Here is a 25,234-nt window from a genome sequence, read left to right on the forward strand (position 1 = left end):
AGTAAGCACACAGTTGTGTTCTGTAGCAGCTGCTTGTATTTTGTCACTCTGTGCAGTTAAAACAGCTATGGACTGTGACAAAATAGAACAAGAAAGAGTGTGGAAGCTTCTGGAAGAGGTGTTAGATGAAACTTTTAAAAAGGAGGAGAAGAGGAAGAGGAGGAAACAGACAGTTGTGAAGTTCTCTCTCATCACAGTGACACAAGAACAGAGGATGAAGACAACCTGGAACTGGAACCACAAGTAAGTGCAGCAGATAATGAAAGCAAGCATATGAAAAGTTGTCCTAGTCGCAACATAAGAACTAGAAGTGTAGGCCTCATTATTCATCTCCCTGGTGTGTAAGCTATCACAAAATCTGCGAAAACTGCTATGGATTGTTTTTCAATATTTATAAATGACATAATAATTAGAATGATTACATAATGCACAAATATTTACATACAACACATTGCATCAAATTTTACAAGAGACTGTGATGCCAAACCAACAAATGAGGAAGAAATCAAATCTTTTCTGGGTCTTTTGATATTGGCTGGGCATTACGGCACAGGATACCAAAATCTGGAAGACTTATGGGACACAAATGGTTTTGGAATTGCAATATTTCATGCAACAATGAGTTTACAGTGCTTTCGTTTCTTGTTGCATTGTTTGGTATTCGATGATATTCAAGACAGACCACAGCATACAGAACTTGATCACCTAACTGAATTCAGAGAAGTGTTGTGTTTGAATTATTCATGTCAAACTGTGTCAGTAATTATACTAAATGATTAATGGAAAATCTCATATAAGATGTGAAACAAATACTAACAAAGAGATAGAGGGGCTGGCCAGTACTTACCTCAGCTCAGTACAGCCGATAGATACACATAAAACAGAACTGAAAATTTACATTCCTAGCTTTCGGAACTTTGTTCCTTCATCAGGGAGGAGAGAGGGGAAAAAAGGGGAAGAAGGGAAAGTGGATTCAGTTACTCACAACCCAGGTTATGAAGCAACAGGGAAAGGTAAACAGGGAGGGTAGCAAGGATGAAGGCATGGTTGTCAGAGGGAAGCCAAAGATATTCTACTGTAAGTACTGTGCCAGCTTCAAACCAAAGAGGATGCATACAGAAGTAAAGTATAAAGATAAACACAACTATGTAGGATGAAAAGATGCGTGAATGGCTAAAGAGGAAAGGGAAAGAGGAGAAGACTGAAGAGTGAATGGGAGTGAGGTTGTTTAACGTAGGTTCAGTCCAGGGGGATGGCGGGATGAAAGGATGTGTTGGAGTGCAAGTTCCCATTTCCGCAGTTCAGAGGGACTGGTGTTGGGTGGGAGAAGCCAAATGGCACATACGGTGTAGCAGGTTCCTAGGTCCCTAGAATTATGCTGGAGGGCATGGTCCGCTACTGGGTATTGGGCATCTCCTAGGCGGACAGTTCGTCTGTGTCCGTTCATTCGCTCAGCCAGTTTGGTTGTTGTCATGCCGATGTAAAAGGCTGTGCAGTGCAGGCACGTCAGTTGATAAATGACATGTGTAGTTTCACACGTAGCCCTGCCTTGAATTGTGTATGTTTTACCAGTAGCGGGGCTGGAGTAGGTGGTTGTGGGCGGATGCATGGGGCAGGTTTTGCAGCGGGGTCGGTTACAGGGGTAGGAACCGCTGGGTAGAGAAGGTAGTCTGGGAATATTGTAGGGTTTAACAAGGATGTTACGGAGGTTAGGGGGGCGACGAAAGGCAACTCTGGGTGGTGTGGGGAGAATTTTGTCAAGGGATGATCTCATTTCAGGGGTTGACTTGAGAAAGTCATATCCCTGGCGGAGTAATTTGTTGATGTTTTCGAGGCCAGGATAATATTGGGTGACAAGGGGGATGCTTCTGTGTGGTCTGGGGGTAGGAACATTGTTGTTGGACGGGGAGGAATGTATTGCTCGGGAAATCTGTTTGTGGACAAGGTCTGCAGGATAGTTGCGGGAGAGGAAAGCACTGGTCAGGTTATTGGTGTAGTTGTTGAGGGATCCGTCACTGGAGCAGATACGTTTGCCACGAATACCTAGGCTGTAGGGAAGGGAGCGTTTGATGTGGAAAGGATGGCAGCTATCAAAGTGAAGGTACTGTTGTTTGTTTGTGGGTTTGATATGGACAGAGGTGTGGATGTGAGCTTCAACAAGATGAAGGTCAACATCCAGGAAGGTGGCTTGGGTTTTGGAGAAGGACCAGGTGAAATTCAGATTCGAAAAGGAGTTGAGGTTATGGAGGAAATTAAGGAGTGTTTCTTCACCATGAGTCCAGACCACAAAGATGTCATCTATAAACCTATACCAGGCCAGGGGAAGCAGCTGTTGGGTCTTCAGGAAAGCCTCCTCCATGCGGCCCATGAAGAGGTTGGCATAGGAGGGAGCCATCCTGGTTCCCATGGCCGTTCCCCTGATTTGTTTGTAGGTCTGGCCTTCAAAAGTGAAGTAATTATGGGTGAGGATGAAGTTGGTAAGTGTGATAAGGAACGAGGTTTTTGGAAGATCTTCGGGTGGGCGTTGGGAGAGGTAGTGCTCAAGGGCAGAGAGACCATGGGTATGTGGGATGTTTGTGTAAAGGGATGTAGCATCTATGGTGACAAGAAAGGTTTCAGGTGGGAGAGGAGTGGGAATGGATTTGAGGCATTCTAGGAAGTGGTTTGTGTCTTTGATGTAGGATGGGAGTCTGCGGGTGATAGGTTGTAGGTGCTGGTCTACCAGAGCTGAGATACGTTCGGTTGGGGATTTGAAGCCTGCTACAATGGGACGGCCAGGATGGTTCTCTTTGTGGATTTCGGGTAATAGGTAGAAGGTAGGGGTACGTGGCTCAGGTGGAGTGAGTAAGTCTATGGAAGCCGTTGTGAGGCCTTGTGAGGGACCTTGGATTTTTAGGATTTTTTGCAGTTCAGTCTGGATGGAGGGAATGGGATCCTGGGTAACAGCTTTGTAGGTTGAGGTGTCAGAGAGTTGACGCAGTCCTTCTGCCACATACTCCACACGGTCAAGTACGACAGTTGTGGAGCCTTTATCCGCCGGGAGGATGACAATAGAGTGGTCTATTTTCAGCTCTTTAATGGCACGGGATTCAGCTGGGGTGATGTTGGGGGTTGTCGGGATGTTCTTCAAGAAGGACTGGGAGGCAACACTGGATGTGAGGAATTCCTGAAATGTCTGCAAGGGATGGTTTTGGGGGAGGGGAGGAGGATCCCTTTGAGAAGGCAGTCGAAACTGTTCTAGACAGGGTTCAACACTGGGTCTAGTACTTGGGGGCTGTGTTTGGGTAGTGAAGTGATATTTCCAGTTGAGGTTCCGGGTGAATGAGAGGAGATCTTTAACCAGGGCAGTGTGGTTGAATTTAGATGTGGGGCTAAAGGTTAAGCCTTTTGATAGAACAGATGTCTCTGGAGGAGAGAGGGATCTGGATGAGAGGTTTAGGACTGAATTGGGACTGGTGATATGTGGCATTTGACTGTGGTTATAGTTGAGATTTGGTCTGTGTGGGGTGTTGGGTAAGGGCTAAGGATTGAAGGTTCTGGAAGTCCAGGAGAGACTGGTGGAAGGAGGAATTGCACCCAGAGATGGGAACTTTTAAGGTAAGCCCTTTAGGGGTAATTCCAAAGGTTAAGCAGGACTGGAGGAAAAGTATGTGGGATTGCAGTTTGGCTACAGTGAATGCATGTTTCCGGAATGAATGTAAATAATGTGGTATAGGATTAGGGTACATAGTGGGTAACTGGTGGATAGGGAAATTAAATAACTAAAGTTGAGATAGTAATCATAAGAAGGAGTAAAACGCGGAGGGAAGGACGAGAAGGAAAGAAATTGTGTTGGTAATGTTCAATACCAAAGGAAGACCAGTAAATAAGAAAAATACGGAAAAAGTTGACCAGACCAAGCAAGTATGTCCAGATCAGGGGAAAAAGAACACACGTAGCTCAAAAACAGAGATAGCGAGTGGCGAAAAAAGATCACGCGTGCCGCAAAAGCGATCGCGCGTGCCGCAAAAGCGATCGCGCGTGCCGCAAAAAAGATCGCGCGTGCCGCAAAAAAGATCGCGGGTGGGGCAGAAATGTCCCAAAAAATTTTTCTTGTGGCAGAGAAAGATAGCCAATGGCACAAAAATATCGCCAGCAACAAGAAATCGACGGAAATGGATGATACTGGTAGGTGTGGAAGAGATTGTTGGCAGTGATTGTTGGCTGGGAAACAGCGAATAACGAACGTTAAAACTATGGAATGTTGAATAAATAAATCAATAAATAAAAAAGAGAAGAGGACTATAAACGGAACAAGATAATAGGAGGAAGATGAAACTAGCACAGTTGGTGACGAAAATATTTATTCATGTATATATAAAACACTGAAGAAGAGAAAGTGTTAAGATGACAGACGTAAGTGATAGCTAACAAAAGGGACAAAACAATGAAGGATGTGGACCATATAGGTGATCTAAATGATTAATGGAAAATCTCATATAAGATGTGAAACAAATACTAACAAAGAGATAGAGGGGCTGGCCAGTACTTACCTCAGCTCAGTACAGCCGATAGATACACATAAAACAGAACTGAAAATTTACATTCCTAGCTTTCGGAACTTTGTTCCTTCATCAGGGAGGAGAGAGGGGAAAAAAGGGAAGAAGGGAAAGTGGATTCAGTTACTCACAACCCAGGTTATGAAGCAACAGGGAAAGGTAAACAGGGAGGGTAGCAAGGATGGAGGCATGGTTGTCAGAGGGAAGCCAAAGATATTCTACTGTAAGTACTGTGCCAGCTTCAAACCAAAGAGGATGCATACAGAAGTAAAGTATAAAGATAAACACAACTATGTAGGATGAAAAGATGCGTGAATGGCTAAAGAGGAAAGGGAAAGAGGAGAAGACTGAAGAGTGAATGGGAGTGAGGTTGTTTAACGTAGGTTCAGTCCAGGGGGATGGCGGGATGAAAGGATGTGTTGGAGTGCAAGTTCCCATCTCCGCAGTTCAGAGGGACTGGTGTTGGGTGGGAGAAGCCAAATGGCACATACGGTGTAGCAGGTTCCTAGGTCCCTAGAATTATGCTGGAGGGCATGCTCCGCTACTGGGTATTGGGCATCTCCTAGGCGGACAGTTCGTCTGTGTCCGTTCATTCGCTCAGCCAGTTTGGTTGTTGTCATGCCGATGTAAAAGGCTGTGCAGTGCAGGCACGTCAGTTGATAAATGACATGTGTAGTTTCACACATAGCCCTGCCTTGAATTGTGTATGTTTTACCAGTAGCGGGGCTGGAGTAGGTGGTTGTGGGCGGATGCATGGCTTCCCTCTGACAACCATGCCTCCATCCTTGCTACCCTCCCTGTTTACCTTTACCTGTTGCTTCACAACCTGGGTTGCGAGTAACTGAATCCACTTTCCCTTCTTCCCTTTTTTCCCCTGTCTCCTCCCTGATGAAGGAACAAAGTTCCGAAAGCTAGGAATGTAAATTTTCAGTTCTGTTTTATGTGTATCTATCGGCTGTACTGAGCTGAGGTAAGTACTGGCCAGCCCCTCTATCTCTTTGTTAGTATTTGTTTCAGTAATTATACTGTGTCTCAGTATACGACAGTGGATGGTTGGAAAATTTTCATCTTATGTGACGTAAAAACATGGTATACTTTGGGGATGGAAATCTATGTTTGGAAACAGAGGGTCCCTTTGCACTGTCACACTCGCCTAAGGAGGTAGTAAATAGACTTGTATTGCCTATTGAAGGTACAGGACACAACGTGACACTAGACAAATGGTTTTGTTCCGTACCACTAGCTGAAGAGCTCCTGAAAAAGAAACTTAAAGGAGTAGGAACTCTTAGAAAGAAATAGAGGGAGTTCCCTCCAGACTTTGTTTGCACAAGAGATCTTGAACTCAGAAGCAGCCTTTTTGGATTCAGAAAGGATATCACTATAGTTTCATATGTACCAAAGAAGTGCAAAAACGGTATTCTCCTTTCATCTTTGCATCATGACAGTGCCACTGACACTAATACTGCTGAAGAAAAGAAACCAGAAATTATAATAATGTACAATAAGACCAAAACAGGTGTGGACACAATAGATGAAATGTGCGCTACTTATTCAACTTCAAGAAAAACTAGATGCTAGCCACTTGCCCTGTTTTTCTGAATGATTGACGTTCCTTGCATTAACGCCTTCATCATATACGCAAATAATAATGAGAGGATTTCCTGAAGAATGTTTTTATGTGATGTCAGAAGGTCATTAGTAAATCCCATATGTGCAAGAGAACACCCACTCACTCCTTGCCTAAACAAATTAGACAGAATGCCGCTAAAATGTTGGGAATTGAAGACAGCAACAATGCACCACCTTCTAAACAAAGAACACTTAAGCCCAGGTGCTGCACTTTTTGCCAGTCCTTTGTAGGACACCACTATCCAATTCTTATTTTGATGTTGGCTTACCAATGATTTGAGCCTGTTTGACTTATGAAGATAACAGTTTGAACTGTTGAAAACAGTAAAGTGAACCAAATAAAGGTTTTCTTGTGCAGATGACAACTGACTATTCATCTCTGTTGAAACTATTGTCATTCTTCACTGTAATACGACACACAAAAATGTCTACGTGAATAAACCCAAGTCATGGGCGAATGTCAAGACACTATAATAGCAAAAATTTTATGATGTAGGAAACTTCTGTGTACTGACAGAAGGTTTTGCAAACACAATAAATATCAGACAGTAAAGACAAACACAGATAAACAAGAATGCAGCAGAGCCCCACATTTATATTTTAATAAACATATGTCTTCCTTGTTTGTGAGTACACTGTTAGGAAAATAGTCATTTATCATTTAATCCATTACTTTGTTGGATATATCCAGTGTTATTGTATCCACTCTCGTCCCTCCAACATCACATGCTATCCTCGACAGTTATTACTTACTTACTGTAATAAGCTACTTTTGTATATGACTTAGTTCTCTATGATTATGTTTAAAGCTGATTTTTTTAAGAGTCAAAGGCAGAAAGATAACATTACAAAGAATGCAGGAAGAATCATAAGAAAATGGTTAGGACATCAAATTGACAAACTTTATTGGATTATAACAGATTATTTCGCCAGAAACAAATAGATTTTCTAATGAATAGCATAAACAAATTCAAAACTTACTCAGTGAACGGTTTGAAATATTGATCTGGAAGAAACGTGTTTATATTTATTACTGTTTCTTCCCAGAAGTCCATCAATTGACTTAGAGACTCAATATAGGCACGCTCAGGAGGATCAAGTAGTAATGTGTGCTCATCAATGAGAAGGTTAATAATAAAGAGAGGTAGCTGCAAGGGAAATACATTCACTTCATTACAATACAGTCTTCAAATAATTGCATGGCTGATGCTTTTCCTTTAAGTACAAAATACTAATTCACTAAATTACTTAAAAATTGGTAATAGAGATAAAACAATGGGTCAAATAATCATACACAACTAATTACAGCAAAAAACACTTAACATATGTTTGTACTCATAGAACGGAAAAAGTGATCTGTAAAAAATTAATTTTGCCTTGTGAGAAATAGTGGTAAGTAAAATATAGAGAATAATGTGAGGCATCATCAAATGAAGATAAAGCCCCTTGTTATACTGAATATTTACAGGGATTGAAATTTGAAATCAGATTCCTTTATCTGAATATTTTGGGAGGAAGAAATAAAGTAAATGAATTGTATCTTAGGAATGACCTCAAGTTATTGATGTAATCTGTCAGTCTGAAACCTGTAAAACAACAAACATAAAAACTGTATGGCATGTAAATGATTATAATTACAAGTTGTACAGGTAAAATACTTTCTATTGCAACTGCACAAAAAAAAAGAGGCTGAAACACAAAGAATACAACATGGTTATAATTAGCTGCTTCTTCATGTGGATGAAATATTAGTAAAGGAGGCACACTCCCACAAAAATACATATGAATTTAAAAGTTCAGCAGTAATTAAACTTTATACATATCAGAACTTTAAGCATATGCTTGAGAGTTAGTACTGAAAAGTGCACTGTTTGTTATTGCTACATTACACAGATGGCCATCTGTAAATTCAAAACTTTTATGAAGGATTTTGACAGTTTATTTGTTAGTTGTAAGAGACAAAGTAAAAATTATTAACTTGTGGATGTTTTAATTTTAATTCGTTAAAGTGGTTGACAGGAACAATCACCTACAGATGCTACAAGCCCCTCAATATAGTTTTATGAAATAATAATTAAACGTAATACTACATAAAAACAGTAGTTGAAAATACAAATATCCTCTATGGTAACAAAATGATATCAAGGTAACACCATCAGAGGCCTTGGACTGCACCACTGACTGCTAATAATGAACCTGAGAGGTGCTATGGATAAGAAACAGACAGAAAACCAGGCTGATCATGTAAGAGTATGGAAAATGAAAGAAGAAAAGAGCAAGTTATAGTATCTCAAAAAAGTGAATAAAAATTTCTCAATTGATGAACAAAATATGGTGGAGGAGAAATGAGGTAGATTTAAGAGGACATCAGTAAGTGCAGCAGAAGTAGTACGTGGAAGGACACACAACAAAAACAGATTGAAGGAAACATTATGGTGGAATGAAGATACGAACTATACAGTGCAGAAGAAGACTTAGGCTTTACGGTATAGTCCAAAATAGAATAGAGAGACAAGAGAAGAGTACTGGACATGAAAGATGACAAAGCCAAGTTAGCAGATTGGTGGAAGAGGAGGGAAGAAGATGGAGTGAAGAGTGGACTAGAATAATGAGGAGGATAGTGAAGGTTTGAAAAGGTCCTACATGGGATAGTAGAAAGGAAAGGGTGGAATGATATGAAGGACTATGTTTGAATGGTGAATAAAAGTGGTCAAGAGGTAGAAAATCAGAAGGAACACAAAATTATGTGGAGGGAGTATTTTGAAGAACTCTTGAACCCAAATGGGACTTGGAGGAGGAGGAAGAAGAAATAAAGGCAAAAGAATAGGAACTGCAGAGAGAGAAAAATATAACATACAGAGAAGTGGAAAATGCTCTAAGAAAGATGAATAGAAGGAAGGCATCAGATTTGGATGAGCTGAGTGTGCAGATGGTGGGAGCAGCAGGACACATGGGGATACAATGGTTCTATTGAGAGATGATGATTTTGTGGTAAGGGAGAATGCCAGAAGACTAGAAGAAGGGAATAACAATCCAGATCTTCAAGAAAAGTAAGAAAAATAAGAGTGAAAAACTCTCAGGGAATCACTCTAAAGAGCAACTGTGCAAAGATTTCTGAGCAAGTTTTGGAAACATGCATTTGAACAAAAACAGAAATAAGGGAGAGTGAAGAATGACACTGGTTCAGGATAAGAAGGTCCACAGTAAATCTAATTTTCACTATACGACAGTTACAGGGAAACCACTATGAATATGGAACAGATTTACTCATGGCCTCTCAGGACAATGAAAAACTATTATGATAGAATATGTAGAAACAAGGTATGGAAGTCCTAGAGAGCAGAGAGTAAAAAAGCAGGTTATAAGGAGGATAAAAGAACTGTACAATAGATGAGTGATCTTTGTGGAAGTGGGATGAGAGAGATCAGACTGACTGGAACAGAAGACTGGCTTGAAGTGAGAAATGCACCTTGACCATCGCTATTCATTGTGATGATGTATGTGATAATGACTGGAGTAGCACAAGTAATTGATGAAGGACAGGTGAATGCAATAGTGTTTGCACATAATTTGATGATTTAGGGAAGCAAGGAGGGGAAAATAAGGAGCAGCTGGACATATAGCAAAGTGTGAAATACTGATCACAACCAGGAAGAAGGAGAGAGTCAAAGCTGGAATAAGAGTTGGTGGAGAACAGCTGAGGGAGGTGGAGACCTGAGAGTATCTGGGAACCTTAATATAGGAGAATGAAAGAAATGACAGAGAAATAAAAGAGCAGGGGCACACAAACAGAAGTATTCTTGAATAAAAGCCTGATACGGAGCAAGGATCTCCATCAAAACATCAAAAGGTTTATATACCAGGTATAGTATGTTTCAGTCCTTACATATGCCTTGGAGACTTGGGTAATGAAAGGAAAAGAGAGAAGCAGAATACAGGCTACTAAGATGAAATTCTTGAGGAATTGTACTGGATAGAAAAAGATGAACAACATAAGGAATAGAAGGATCAAGAATTCGTGAAGCACAAATCAAGGCTTAGGTGGTATTAACATGTTAAGCAAATGGGAGATACCTAGGAAGATACACAACACAAAAGGGAAAAAGATTAAGAGCAAGACCAAGAGACTGGTGGCTGAAAGGAGTTAAGGGCTGCATGCAAAGGAAAGGATGAGACTGCATCAAAGTGGAGACAAAGAGATGTCAGGAGGACAGAAGCTGATGGAGAGGCTTATGTTTAAAACAGACTGAGCCAGTGACTGGAAACTCTGCAAGATGATGATGGCTGATGATAATGACTACATAATCAAAGAGACCTTAGATTACAACATCTATAAAAATATTAATAGATATAAAAACAGAATTTGTCAAAAGTGCCAGGCTGATTAATGCTCTAGAAGTACTTTGATGTTGTCTACAGCACTCTTAGCAAATTGTTGTTGCCAATCCATCATATTTATTTTACCATATGATAATATGAGGAAATGCAAGCTATATATAATGGGGCATTTAGTGAAGCTATAGAAGAATCCTACCAGATGAATTTAGAAATTTCCTCCAAGACCTTCCTGTAGCGGTCAGTACACTGAAATGGTAATTGTGCAGCTTTGTTATTAGAGATATGAACACTCACACTGCAAAAAGTATGAGCAGTTGCCCTCTCACAGTGACATACTGAACACTAACTGAAAAAGATCTAACAAACACTGGACCTACTTTCATGTAGAATCTGTAGTCAAGTATGTGTTAGGAGAGTAGGGTCGTCAACAAGAACCAATGCTTTGCACTGAAGGCATGAATTTAGAGCACAGTCAAATGTGCAGATTCGTTTGAACTGCCTACCTTGGTAGAGATTGCTTCTATTTGAACGACATACAATGTACTGGCGAATTAAAATATTACATAAATAAATAACTCCTATAAACTATGAATGTTATGTGATAAATAACAACAGAAGGTGAATTAAATTTGACTATAGCTTCTACACCACAGAGAAAAAACACACAGCATATGCTATAACTGCTACCACCTCCCAAAAAGAGTAACACGTTGTTCCTGTATGGATTATGGTTTCCCGTATCTGTATCATCTGTATCTAGTTAGTGGTTCTTTATTTGGCAGGACTGGTTGACCCAGAATTTTTAGTTGTGTAGTCACATCCTCATGGTCACCCCACTGTTCAAATTACTCACATCAAGGAATAATGATCATTGGGCAGGTCTTCATGTTCCTTGTGGTGGAACCACTGTTCTTGATGTCTGGCCAAGACTAGAACAGGGGTTTATGGTGTGGAGATGGCAAACATCTCTGTAATTCTTATTTCATTGTCTGAAAAGTCATGTAAGACTCAGTATAGGCACAGTGGAACTTCAGTAATTTTTATGATAGCCACCTTTCTGTACAAGTGTAAGAATCTATACTGGGTCATCAGGGTTGTAGCTTACACATCAATGTCTGGAGATACTACATTCATGGTCATTATTCTAAGCATCCAATCTCTCTCTCTCTCTATATATATATATATATATCTCTCTCTCTCTCTCTCTCTCTCTCTCTGTGTGTGTGTGTGTGTGTGTGTGTGTGTGTGTGTGTGTGTGTGTGTTTGTGTGTGTGTGTGTGTGTGTGTGTCTGTGTGTGGTTGTGGGTTGTGTGTGTGTTGTGTGTGTGTGTGTGTGTGTGTGTGTGTGTGTGTGTGTGCATGCATGTGTGTGCTTAACAACTGTCTTGCTTTATCACTTCTGGTGATGAGCTATTTGATGTAATAGTCTCAAGCATTGTCAAGATGAAAAGTTAACACAGTATCCACTTCTCTTTCAGCTTCTCAACCATGATCAGGAAAAACTGCATTAAAGTGTTAGTGTTGTATTTTGCTTTTTTGTATGCAAATATCATGACAGGCACTGCTGCAGCCCAATCTTTTTGTTTGATGTCACTGTATGTCAAGAGCAAATCTACAAATATATTATAAACATATTTTATCAGACCATTAATTTACAGGTAGCAGAAACTGTGAATCAGTGGACAACTTTGGAGTGTAAATTTACTTCTGACACTAGTCCTGGACAATGTCCTATAATCATGCATTATGATGCTCCATTCACGCTTCAAAATTATGTCTTGCAGAAGAAACATGAATCAGAATCAGAACAGCCTTCATGACAGTATAGCAGCTGGGTTGGTCAGTGCACACTACAATCCATTTACTACCTTTTTTTTTACTTTGGAACTCCCCCCAAGAGGTCAGTTCCAATCTGGTGAACTGGAGAAACTGCAGGAGGAATTGCTATCAGATGTCTTTGGACTAAATTAGGTAGATGCTTCCATTGGTGGTATTTCCAGCAGTGGGTTATATGTCTGGCAGATCAACAGAAAATTGGTTGACAACAGTGTGACAAAGCAAATGGATCCTTTCCATCTTTTATCTTTTTCTACTCCCAAAAACACAAAAAAAAATTTTTCACTAAATTTTGTCTTATTTTCAATACGTTTATGGTACCTAGTGATATGTAGCATCTACTTGAGAATCTCAAGTTCTTTTTTCAACACTATGTTATTGGTATCTGTGGTACAGGTACTTATTTCAAGTGTTCCAATTCCATTTGTGTAATTAATTTTCATTAGAATAATGTTTAGTTAAAGTTATAGTTAACTAACGTTACCACAACAGTTCACTATATATAAAAACTTGGTGAGCTAATCAGTACACACGAAGAAAATGACCTACACCATTTGTAAGTTAAATATTCCTGCCTTTCTGTAAAGTATTTTATTATCAGAATAAATGTGCACAAGTTGTGCATAAGTTACATAAATTGCATAGATTTGTGGTATCACATCTTGTTCGTCACATCTAAGTGTTCACTTTGTTTATTATTTAAAGAATTCTATCAGTGATTTTACTCATATTTTACAGCTGTCATGGAGTTGGTCGCACAATTCGCGCACACACATTTGCTGCCAGGGTCGTGGAAACTCTTGTTCTTGCATATTTCGTGATGGTATCCATGCACTGCTATTCCCTTCTCTTCTTCTCTCTTTCATGAGGGGTTTATTCGAGTTGTTGGTGGATGGGTGCCTCATACACAATTCCTCTATGAATGAGGGTTCCCTGGCAAGTTCGTATACTAGCCTCGACTTTGTATGTTTTGAAACACCTAGGGCGGCTTTCAAGAAGTGTGGTTTAACTGCTTCCAGAGTCCTTAGGTCTTTTAAACTCAACTTTTCCCAAATGAGATCTATTCCATAGGTTCTGATGGGAAATATTTTTGCGGTGAACAAGGCCATGGCTGTTTTCAGTGACAGTGTGGATATTGCCTTGATGTCAAACATGGCTTTTGTGGCAGCTGCTGCTCAAGATTTTACATTTATTCAGAATGATCTGGCAGGTTTTCAGAACCAGTCCCAGATATTTGAAGCTATTGACTGTCATAAGAGGTTCCGTCCCAAGATATAGTCTGTCCTCCACAGCTTCTCGACCTTTGCTGTGTAATGTTATCTTTATGGTTTTTCCCGTGTTAATTTCCATTTTGTTCATCTGTGCCCACTTCTCGAGTTGAATGGTTGCTCTTTTCAGTTTGAGTCTGGAGTTTGATCCAATGACCATGTCGTCCTCATATACGTAGATTTTGACGTCCTCCGTTTCTTATTATGTGTCCAACATCATATGTGGCAATATTGAAAACTGAAGGGCATAATGGGTCCCCGTGCAATATGCCATTGGTTCGTGTTATCGTTTTTGACATGCTTACATCATCTGTGATCTGAATGAAGTTGGCCGTCAGCATATTATGGATCAATGTAGTAAGTTTATCTTTCCCTATTGTTGATTCAACTTGAAAGTGAACTAGTACCATTTTCTGCCACTTATTTTGTAATACCATATTTTACGGACTATAAGACACACTTTTTTCTTTAAAAAATCACCTCCCAAGTTTCAGATGTGTCTTGTGCTTGAAATTAATATCAAAATGTCCAGTGATGACTTAAAATTCCCACAAGTCTCAAAAATGGCCATATTTTTGATGCTGCAGGAAACCTGTCTCTATCTGGCAATAATGCATTCAACAAGCAACAGCAGTGCACCGATGGGACGAACATGAGTTGCGGGGATTCACAAGCTTGCTAACACTCTCTCCCTCCAGCCCCACTATCACAAACCCAGAGCACTGTCTAGCCTAAGATGCATCATGGCAGTCTACAGTGCCAGTGAACTTGAATTGCAAGTTGTTTGTGTTATCAGTAACAGTACAATATTTTTGTTAGTAGCTAGTTTTGTAATGGAAAAAATAAAAATTATTCATTTGAGGTGGGCTATAAATTGAAAGTAACATCATATGCAGAAGAACTCGGAAACAGAGCAGCTGAGTGGCATTTTGGCCCTTCACCAACAGAAGAAACAATTTGTGATTGGTACGCTAGTAAAGAAGGATTGAAAACAAATGAGGAGGGCTAAATGTGCAAATAGAGGATTGGGTGCAAAATGTCCTAAACTAGAAGGTAACATATTGAAATGGATACAAGGACATCATCAAAACGGCATCAGAATTAATACAAAAATGATTCAAATATACACTTGTAAGTCAGTGCTACAGGGGAACTTAGCAGACTTTAACAGTGGAGATGGTTGGTGCTACAGGTTTATGAAGCGTTATGGACTTGGCATGCAAACTACAACCAAAATATCTCAGAAAATGCCGTAAGAGTATGAAGAGGTAAGATTATCTTTCTATTGCTTTATTATTCAACTTCAAAATGAAACCTGTGTGAAACTAAGCCATATAGCGTATATGAACGAACATCGTCTTATATTTGATGTGCCAAGTAACGGAACTGTTGCCATGAAAGTTGCTAAAACAGTAACTATAAAAACAAGCGCATGTGAAAAAAATGCATGTACAAAAATAAAATTAATTTGGTGCAAGAAAGAGGTCTGACATTGGTATCACAAGCTTGCTAACACTCTCTCCTTCCAGCCCCACTATCACAAACCCAGAGCACTGTCTAGCCTAAGATGGATCATTGCAATCTACAGTGCCAGTGAACTTGAATTGCAAGTTGTTTGTGTTATCAGTAACAGTACAATATTTTTGTTAGTAGCTAGTTTTGTAATGGAAAAAATAAAAATTATTCATATGAGGTGCGCTATAAATTGAAAGTAACATCATATGCAGAAGAACTTGGAAACAGAGCAGCCTGATAAACAAAGTATGAGCCTACAGAATATCAGACCAGCTGTGTAGCTGGATTGAAGAGCTTTTAGCAAACAGAACACAGCATGTTGTTATCAATGGAGAGACGTATACAGACGTTAAAGTAACCTCTGGCATGCCACAGGGGAGTGTTATGGGACCTTTGCTTTTCACAATATATATAAATGACCTAGTAGATAGTGTCGGAAGTTCCATGCGGCTTTTCACAGATGATGCTGTAGTATACAGAGAAGTTGCAGCATTAGAAAATTGTAGTGAAATGCAGGAAGATCTGCAGTGGATAGGCACTTGGTGCAGGGAGTGACAACTGACCCTTAACATAGACAAATGTAATGTATTGCGAACCCATAGAAAGAAGGATCCTTTATTGTATGATTATATGATAGCGGAACAGACACTGGTAGCAGTTACTTCTGTAAAATATCTGGGAGTATGCGTGCGGAACGATTTGAAGTGGAATGATCATATAAGATTAATTGTTGGTAAGGTGGGTACCAGGTTGAGATTCATTGGGAGAGCCCTTAGAAAATGTAGTCCATCAACAAAGGAGGTGGCTTACAAAACACTTGTTCGACCTCTACTTGAGTATTACTCATCAGTGTGGGATCTGTACCAGATCGGGTTGACAGAGGAGATAGAGAAGATCCAAAGAAGAACGGCGTGTTTCGTCACAGGGTTATTTGGTAACCGTGATAGCGTTACGGAGATGTTTAGCAGGCTCGAGTGGCAGACTCTGCAAGAGAGGTGCTCTGCATCGCAGTCTAGCTTGCTCGCCAGGTTTCGAGAGGGTGCGTTTCTGGATGAGGTATCGAATATATCGCTTCCCCCTACTTATACCTCCCGAGGAGATCACGAATGTAAAATTAGAGAGATTCGAGCGCGCACGGAGGCTTTCAGACAGTCGTTCTTCCCGCGAACCATACGCGACTGAAACAGAAAAGGGAGGTAATGACAGTGGCACGTAAAGTGCCCTCTGCCACACACCGTTGGGTGGCTTACGGAGTATAAATGCAGATGTAGATGTAGATCTTAATCAGCAGCTGTCGAGTGGTAAAGTTGTTTTCTTTTACACAAACACCATGCAGGACATGACAATAGGAACTGCTTGCAATCTTCTGCAACATGAACTAGAGATAATTAGTTTCAAAAGTTCACTTCCTATTAACGATAATTACCTCTTCTCTCTCTTAGTACAATAATGCTGATGATGATGCAGTGTTCTTCTTCTTGAAGATTATTCTTGAGCATCCGAAGATTTGCTGCAATGGTCATGATGTCCATAGAGGGGAACAGGTGTACGTGAAGCTCACAGAAATTAAAGATTTTTCTTCCATGAGCTATCCACTTTTTATTTGTTAGACACATATAGAACAAATATACATGTGTACACCATGGCAGATAAGAACAGAAGATCTATGTTACATGCATTAAAACAAGAGAGGTGTTGTAAAAGATCTGAAAGTATATCATTTTTAATGTCTCTGTCACCCACTCAGAATACATTAACATGTCACAATATGAATTAATATATCTTTGGTGCATTCAACTGGTGCCTGTATGAATTAATACATCTTGCTTATCTATACAGATAAATCTTATATGTACCTACACATGTACTACACTGTTGTCCTATCATTTTGCACTGATGGTATTAAAGTTAATCCAATGACCATTTTCAAGTGCAAAAGCTATACCAAAATCTTCTGGAATACCAACAGGTGTTGTTGTTCATGTACATGAGAAGGGCTGGATAGATGAGGCTGATAACAAAATTATGGATTAACAGAGTGTGGGAGAGATGAAAGGTGCTTTATTGAAGAAGAGTTCTCTTATGTACCAGATCAGTTTAGTAATTATTTTGAAAAATTCTGTGAAAGAGAAATTGAGACAGGTAAATACAGAGCTTACTTCACAACTGCAACCACTTGATGTCTCCATAAATAAACCAATATATGAGAGAGGAATGAAACAAACAGATGATGGACGAAACCCAACATGAACTCATGCCGAAGGGAGCTTTCAAATGACCTACAATCAAACAGGTGTGTCACGGGATAAAATAGTTTCATCTGGAGTCAGTGAAGACATTATTGTTAAATCTTTCAAGAAGTGCAGCCTAAGTAATGCTCTCAGCGGCAGATAAGACCATCCTCCCCTGACCGATCCAAACTTCCATATGTCACTGTTCACATTCTTATATCACAGTCTTATGTACATCTCCCTCTAAACTCCAAACATTACGTGATCCCTGTTCAGGAAAAATGGCATTACTGGAAATAATTGAGACCACTTCTGCCACTGTATGGCCTCTTGGTTTGTGATACATTGCATATGATTCAATAATCAGCAATTATATGAAATATTATACCAAATTAATCACTGACTGTGAATTTTATGACTTCAGCTGCAATGGGCATAGATGCATTACTTAATTGTGCATACGATAATTTGTGCCAGATCAGGACATGTACCTGGGTTTCCTAGTTTTCATGTTTCACAGTTTTCACATGTCACAACTGAGTAATACATCTGTACCCACTCCAGTTGATATCATGAAATTTACATTCAGTGAATAATTTTGTATAATAGTTCATACAGCTGCAGATAATCAAAATATACGTAATGTATCAGCTACATGAGAATCAAGTACAGTTGCAAGTTTAAAGGGAGACATACAAAAGACTATGATGTAAGGATGTGGGCAAGATTGGGCCTGAGTGTGTGCACAAATATCTGAAATAGTTAGGGTGACCACTTGCAATAAGTGGAAATCTAGGTTCAAGTCCTGGTCTGGCACAAATTTTCATATGTCACCGTTCGGTAATACAATTATATACATTGCATGATGTCATGAAATTCACATTCACTGAATAATTTGAGATACTACTGTTATAAATTTGTAGCCAGAAACATTTTGTGTAATTCAAAATTTCATTGAGTCTTGTAGGTAATAGGAAACAGTAAATTTCAACCAAGTCATTTTACACAGCATTGAATACTTTATTTTGATGTCAGATGTTACCCAGAATAATTAGTTCATGGTTTGAAGGTGAATAATTAACATCAATGTCAGAGGTTCTCATGTTGTTTTACACAAACCACTATTACGTTGATTCTGAATGCAGGAATATTAGGTTGAATCATCACTGTGGCATTTCAAAAAATGAGTAAGGTTACAAAATGTTTGAGAAAGATGACTAAAAGGTGATGAAAAATTTTTAAGAAAGTGATTATAAGATGACAAATTATTTCAGTAATCTGCTGCCAAAAAGGCCAGTCAAGACCATAATAAATTTCTCTATTATGATCGTGGACCGTATGGTCATTTTCTCTCTTCTACAAATTTTTTAATATGCTCAGGTACATTGGTAATTCGCTACTGGTAATTCAATACTGGTAACTGGAACTCACATACAAAGTCTACATCATGTTTTTATGACTAATGGCATTCTACAAACATCAACAAAATATTTAAGATTTTTCTGAATGGTTTCCACCTTCCTTCCTTACCCACTTTCTTCTTCTTCCATGATCTGTGCACCCCCAAACATACTCTTGGCCAATTTGGTTGCCCTTCTATCTTTTTCCCCCTCTTCAGTTTAGCTGAAGCTTGAGAGAGAGAGCCTTCTCATCCATCCTGAGACAGTTGGGGTTCTTTTATCTCTTTTTTCTTTCAGAGCAGCTGTCTCTCAGCCAACTTATTTCTTATGTTATTCTTCTTTTTAGTCTCCTCTTCAAGATGCCTTTGGTTTCTTTTTTTGTTTTCTTCTAATCTAAGTTTACTTTTCATTTCGTATACTCCCTCATAAGAAGGATAATTTGCATGTGCTTGTTATCCATATGTAATGAGTTGCAAGTCAATAGAAACCGAAAGTAAATGGAGTTATTGTCCCAAAGCATCCCTCATAGTCAAAACACTGTTTAAAAATCTTTTGGTCATCACTCTTTGTCTTCTCCTAATATGTGATTTGAAAGGGAATCTCTTCTCTCAATGTACACATTTCCATGGGACAGTATAAGAGAAGCCTTAATAAGTTTCAAAACATTTGGGTACTTTGACTCTATGGCAGATGAGTCTCTTTTTGAGATGTGCTGCTGCCAGTATTGTCAGTTTCCTTTCCTACCTAAAGCTGGGTCACCTTTTTAAAATCATGTAACCTTCCACTCATATAATGAGTAATCTTGTTGGACATCTCTTCAACAATTAGTTGTTAGTGGGCAAGTGACAGTAGAGTTTGTTGAACTGGAACAATGATACAACTTGTGGTTTATAAGGAATATCCGAAAACATTACATTAAAGCTTGCAAACGTGATGGAAAAGACATGCTTATCAATTGCACCACTGAAATGTTTTAGGTTTTTCGACTCCAAAGAATGAATAAAGATCAGAAGCCGCAGTGAAATGTTAAGCAAAATTGATGCTGTTCCATCCTACTCAAATCATTAGACCTATTCCAGAATCATTCCTCACATCCATCTCTCTTGACAAACCCATTAGTCCCCATACAAACACCCTCCATATGTTTCCCAAAATCCATAAATCCAACAATCCTGGATGCCCCACTGCAGCTGGTTACTGTGTTTCCAATGAAAGACTCTCCACTCTTGTCTACCAACATCTGCAAACAATTTTCTGTGGCCTAGTCCTTCATATTTAAGGTATGAATCACTTCATTTACTGACTCTCATCCATCCCTGACTCATTACCACCTGGATCCCTATCTGTCAGTACTGATGCCACCTTCCTGATACCAACACTCCCATGATCACGACCTGCTGCCATTGACCACTACCTCTCCCAAACATCTATTAGGCGCACTACGGATGTAGTGGTGTGGACATGTTGTGAATGTAAGTCTCATGGGGAGCATGCAAGGGATAAGTCCCTGCAGGCGCACTATCCTCTGTGCCCTCGGTGGCTCAGATGGATAGAGCATCTGCCATGTAAGCAGGAGATCCCAGGTTTGAGTCCCGGTTGGGGCACACAATTTCAACATGTCTCCTATGAAGTATATCAATGCCTCTTTGCAGCTAGGGTGTCCATTTAATTATCATTTCATTCTAGCGAAAGCTGCGTGGTCATTAACGGTAACTGTTCTTTCGGGAACAGATACTACCTTCGTATATAGTTAAAATACGGCTTCCCGGCCACTGACCTTCTTGTGCAAATGCACACGCTATGCCCAAACTCTTACAGGACTTAGTAGATTAATCTGCCACTAGTAAGGAGTATGATGGGCAAACATCTATTAGGCGCACTACGAATGTGGTGGTGTGGACATGTTGTGAATGTGAGTCTCACGGGGAGCATGCAAGGGATAAGTCCATGCAGGCACACTATCCTCTGTGCCCTCGGTGGCTCAGATGGATAGAGCGTCTGCCATGTAAGCAGGAGATCCCGGTTTCGAGTCCCGGTCGGGACACAAATTTTCAACATGTCTCCTATGAAGTATATCAATGCCTCTTTGCAGCTAGGGTGTGCAGTTAATTATCATTTCACCCTAAATTCACTCATCCTACATGCTCATACTTTTCCCTATCTCCCCTTCGCATGATCTGTACCCCTACCATTCCATTCCTCTTCATCCTTGTCATTGTGCACTGCACAAATTCACTGGTGCTGATGTATCACATTTTTATTCCATGCACCTGCTGCCTCTCCATCCCGCATTCCCATCCCGTACATCTGCTGCCAAAGGCTCAACACCTCTACTATTCAGTGACGAGTTACCTTTACTCCCAAATTATTTAAATTCTGCCAGAACTTCCTATTCTATAACTACAAGAGAAGTTAGTAATGCCTAAATTGGTATCAGAGACCATATGGGTAATGAGAGAAGATGGCCCATGACAATAAATAGCGTCTCTTGTGTAGGACACTCGAGCAAAGAATGGAATTGAGATGGGGAAACTAGCTTGGCTGGTCATTTGCAAAGGGGCTCAGATGGCAGATGATAGTGAGAGTGAGAAATGGTCTTCCATAACTGAGTAGCAATTAAGATTTCGATAGCATGCCAAACATTGGTTAATTTGTAAGTGAACTTTCATCAATGAAAAAGAGAGAGATTGACTGACTCACAAAAAACTTCATTTGTTTCCTTATCAAATAAGAACACCATCCCCCCCCCATTGTGACTGTTACAGCACTGACTACATGGTCATGTACAATGAAACTGCAAATGCACAAGAATGTTGGAACTATGTGAGGTGAATTTTCTTATGACAGATGCAGTGTTCTAAACATTGTAGTTTTCTTAAAGACCCACTTGGCAGAAAAGGTCTTCACAAGTCTGTATTTTTACAGGCAAACTGTGGAGCTCACTGTTTTGAATAATGTCTGTCCCATGATTTTTGTCATGTCTGTTACCATTCCTAGGGAAGGCTTGCTCTAACTTTATGGTTCTCTGTGATGACTATGTACAACATAGCAGCAAGCACAGCTACATCAAAATTATAGTTTATGTTAGTCGAGATTATTAGCTATTTACCATGTATCAATAACAAATGGTCTTCATACCACACTTCACTCTGTAAGTGGTTGCAGGCTATACAATCTCCTTCTCTGGCCTAATTTTATTTACGTTTTTTGACATACTGCCTGTGTCCAGCAAGGAGCAAACTACTGGGAGTGTTCCTATATTAAAATAAGAAGAAGATTTATAAGATGGTGAAATTCAGATGAGTTGATGAATTGAAGATCACTCCTATACCACATGGTGGGTTGCAGTGTTGACTTAGTTTGGTCCTAAGCAGGCCAGGATAATTTTATTGTAGTGTGGTTCTCACATCCATCTCTGTTCAACCATTAAGGATGAGTTGTGGCTGTACATGGAAGTTGGTGACCCAGGACTCACAATCTATGGTGGCCTTTTTTTTACACTTAACTAGATCTTCACAGTAAAACTGAGTGTACAGAATATTGATTAAAACTTATCTCATTGATGAAAGGGGGAATACGTGTGTCAATCTCCCAAAGCAAGTAACTGTGGCACAGACTTTGAAAAGTGGTACAAAGGATGGTCTTTCCTTCTCATCCCACCCTGTAAGTCTCCCCTGACCTGGGGTTCTGGGTGATTTTTCTAAGCTGTATCCCTTTCCCTAAACCTCTCCAGTCCTTTTCCTTCACCCCTCTTCCTTCCCCTTCAACTCTTCTGCCAGAAGGAGCCACTGGCTTGGAAATCTTGTAACAGTTAAAAGCTTTTGTCCGTGTGTATTCCCTTGATACTGTTTGGTGAGTAGATTTTTTTTATCTGTCCATTTACATTGTATTATCAATAATTGATTATTTTCACTGTTTTGTATATATTTCCCACGTGAAATTTTTCCCTATGGGAAAAATATATCTAAAAACAAAGATGATGTGACTTACCAAACGAAAAGTGCTGGCAGGTCGATAGACACACAAACAAACACAAAATACACATAAAATTCAAGCTTTCGCAACCGACGGTTGCTTCATCAGAAAAGAGGGAAGGAGAGGGAAAGATGAAAGGATGTGGGTTTTAAGGGAGAGGGTAAGGAGTCATTCCAATCCCGGGAGCGGAAAGACTTAGCTTAGGGGGAAAAAAGGACAGGTATACACTCGCACACAAACACATATCCATCCGCACATACACAGACACAAGCAGACATTTGTAAAGGCAAAGAGTTTGGACAGAGATGTCAGTCGAGGCAGAAGTACAGAGGCAAAGATGTTGTTGAAAGACAGGTGAGGTATGAGCGGCGGCAACTTGAAATTAGCAGAGGTTGAGGCCTGGCGGATAACGAGAGGAGAGGATATACCAAAGGGCAAGTTCCCATCTCCAGAGTTCTGACAGGTTGGTGTTAGTGGGAAGTATCCAGATAACCCAGACGTTGTAACACTGTGCCAAGATGTGCTGGCTGTGCACCAAGGCATGTTTAGCCACAGGGTGATCCTCATTACCAACAAACACTGTCTGCCTGTGTCCGTTCATGCGAATGGTCAGTTTGTTGCTGGTCATTCCCACATAGAAGGCTTCACAGTGTAGGCAGGTCAGTTGGTAAATCACGTGGGTGCTTTCACACGTGGCTCTGCCTTTGATCGTGTACACCTTCCGGGTTACAGGACTGGAGTAGGTGGTGGTGGGAGGATGCATGGGACAGGTTTTACACTGAGGGCGGTTACAAGGGTAGGAGCCAGAGGGTAGGGAAGGTGGTTTGGGGATTTCATAGGGATGAATTAAGAGGTTACGAAGGTTAGGTGGATGGCGGAAAGACACACTTGGTGGAGTGGGGAGGATTTCATGAAGGATGGATGAGATCATGTGTGTGTGTGTGTGTGTGTGTGTGTGTGTGTGTGTGTGAGAGAGAGAGAGAGAGAGAGAGAGAGAGAGAGAGAGAGAGTTTACAAATGTCTGTCTCGAGCAATGACTGCCTCCACACTGAAACCAAAAGTCTTGCATAAATCCCCAATTTACATATTTGTTGTCATTGTCAGCTAGCTCTTCCATGATTTTCCATGGACTAGAATGCTTAGAGGCACCTCCTTGTCATGCTGTGCAGGGGTGATAGCATTATGGAGCAGAAGATGTGCTGAAGAACTCTGTCCACAACATGCCACTCAAGAAGTACCTCAAACAAGTAAGAAAATATAAAACAAATAATTGAACTTGTGCAGGATATTACCTACATTCAAATAACATCTTTTGAGACTGCTTTGGTCTCATTTAATTATTATTAGAACACTCACAAAACTAACTGGTTACACCCTTGCTCAGTTATACATGCCAAGGGTATAGAAAATTTTGCAACTCTAATGGTAATGATAAAATTTCAGAATGCCATTCTCCCAAATTCTGTACACTCACATATGCTGCCCATATAAATGAGTAAGTGTATATTCTACACTATCTAATTCACCTATCACAAGAATAAGCATTCTTTTCAATTATACAACAAATACTTAAGCATTAATCATGTTTAATTTTTTATTCTCATTAGTTAATTATTAATCTACTCCATCTATTCTTGGTTTGCTATTTTTTGTGGAATTATTCTTTATTATTATCCTCATTTTCCTTTCAAAGTAAAACAACCATATCAATTTTAAAATCATTAGTTCTGCTAATGTTATTAATATCTCTATATAATCAAATATGATTACGTTTTCTTTACAACTGAAACTTAACACTTTTGCCATCTGCATAACTCATACAAATTGGTTCCCTTGGTGTCGGCAGCGCTAATTCGGATTACTTGGCTTGTTGCCGGCCGTTCTTGAGATTATTGGAAGATTAAAAATTGTTAAGTGTTACTAATCTCATTGTTAGTTCATTGTTGGTTCTCTTAAGTTCTCAACCCTGTTCCCCAACTTTCATGAAATTTCGAAAATATACATACAAAAAATTTGTTTGTATCAGATATCTGTTTATTTAAACTTTTTGGAAAAATAATCAGTTACAAATTGCACTTTGTAAAGCTGGTCGGCATTATCTGGTTTATTGTTGCTGTTGAAACAACGTAAAAATGATAATATTTGTCTGAATGGGTTGCAGGACATCATTTTGTGAGATATCAGTGTGTCTATCGACGGATTCGTTGACCAATAATGGTCAATCCTTTGTTTTTTTACAGTTCCGATAAGGATAGCAAGCTGAAACCATTTTCTAAGTTAAGGACCCGTAACATTGACAAATCTGGTCCTTTTTTTTATATCCAGTTTTCTTCTATTGCTATTTTGACTGTAGTACTTGTTGGTTTCATCACTAATATATTCAAATAGATCATTCCCAATATATAATTCGATGATATACTCAATGCTCTGTGTATCTTTGGGAAATATGTTTGGACCTGGAAATCCTTCAAATTTATTATTGGTCCTCAGTAAATCAAAGTCTG

At 39.7% G+C, this 25,234-nt stretch overlaps 1 protein-coding gene across 1 annotated transcript in view; it reads right to left on the minus strand.

Annotated features, from left to right (window-relative positions):
* LOC124613475 (dynein axonemal heavy chain 6-like) overlaps nt 1-25,234 on the minus strand; it is a 984,594-nt gene that overhangs the window by 887,349 nt on the left and 72,011 nt on the right. The window contains exons 15-36 of the mRNA XM_047142181.1: nt 24,354-24,513; nt 24,121-24,243; nt 23,880-23,968; nt 23,746-23,778; nt 22,087-22,121; nt 21,928-22,010; nt 21,643-21,789; nt 19,637-19,807; nt 18,618-18,711; nt 18,469-18,521; nt 16,551-16,719; nt 13,785-13,982; nt 12,211-12,282; nt 11,359-11,434; nt 10,570-10,657; nt 10,242-10,342; nt 8,024-8,082; nt 7,770-7,837; nt 7,149-7,315; nt 6,125-6,278; nt 547-709; nt 196-304 (exon numbers count right to left, since the gene is read on the minus strand). Coding sequence (XP_046998137.1) covers nt 196-304; nt 547-709; nt 6,125-6,278; nt 7,149-7,315; nt 7,770-7,837; nt 8,024-8,082; nt 10,242-10,342; nt 10,570-10,657; nt 11,359-11,434; nt 12,211-12,282; nt 13,785-13,982; nt 16,551-16,719; nt 18,469-18,521; nt 18,618-18,711; nt 19,637-19,807; nt 21,643-21,789; nt 21,928-22,010; nt 22,087-22,121; nt 23,746-23,778; nt 23,880-23,968; nt 24,121-24,243; nt 24,354-24,513 — 2,412 coding nt within the window. The remainder of the gene's footprint in view (nt 1-195; nt 305-546; nt 710-6,124; nt 6,279-7,148; nt 7,316-7,769; nt 7,838-8,023; nt 8,083-10,241; nt 10,343-10,569; nt 10,658-11,358; nt 11,435-12,210; nt 12,283-13,784; nt 13,983-16,550; nt 16,720-18,468; nt 18,522-18,617; nt 18,712-19,636; nt 19,808-21,642; nt 21,790-21,927; nt 22,011-22,086; nt 22,122-23,745; nt 23,779-23,879; nt 23,969-24,120; nt 24,244-24,353; nt 24,514-25,234) is intronic.

The sequence above is a fragment of the Schistocerca americana genome, chromosome 4 (assembly GCF_021461395.2).
Source record: "Schistocerca americana isolate TAMUIC-IGC-003095 chromosome 4, iqSchAmer2.1, whole genome shotgun sequence".
Lineage (NCBI taxonomy): Eukaryota > Metazoa > Arthropoda > Insecta > Orthoptera > Acrididae > Schistocerca > Schistocerca americana.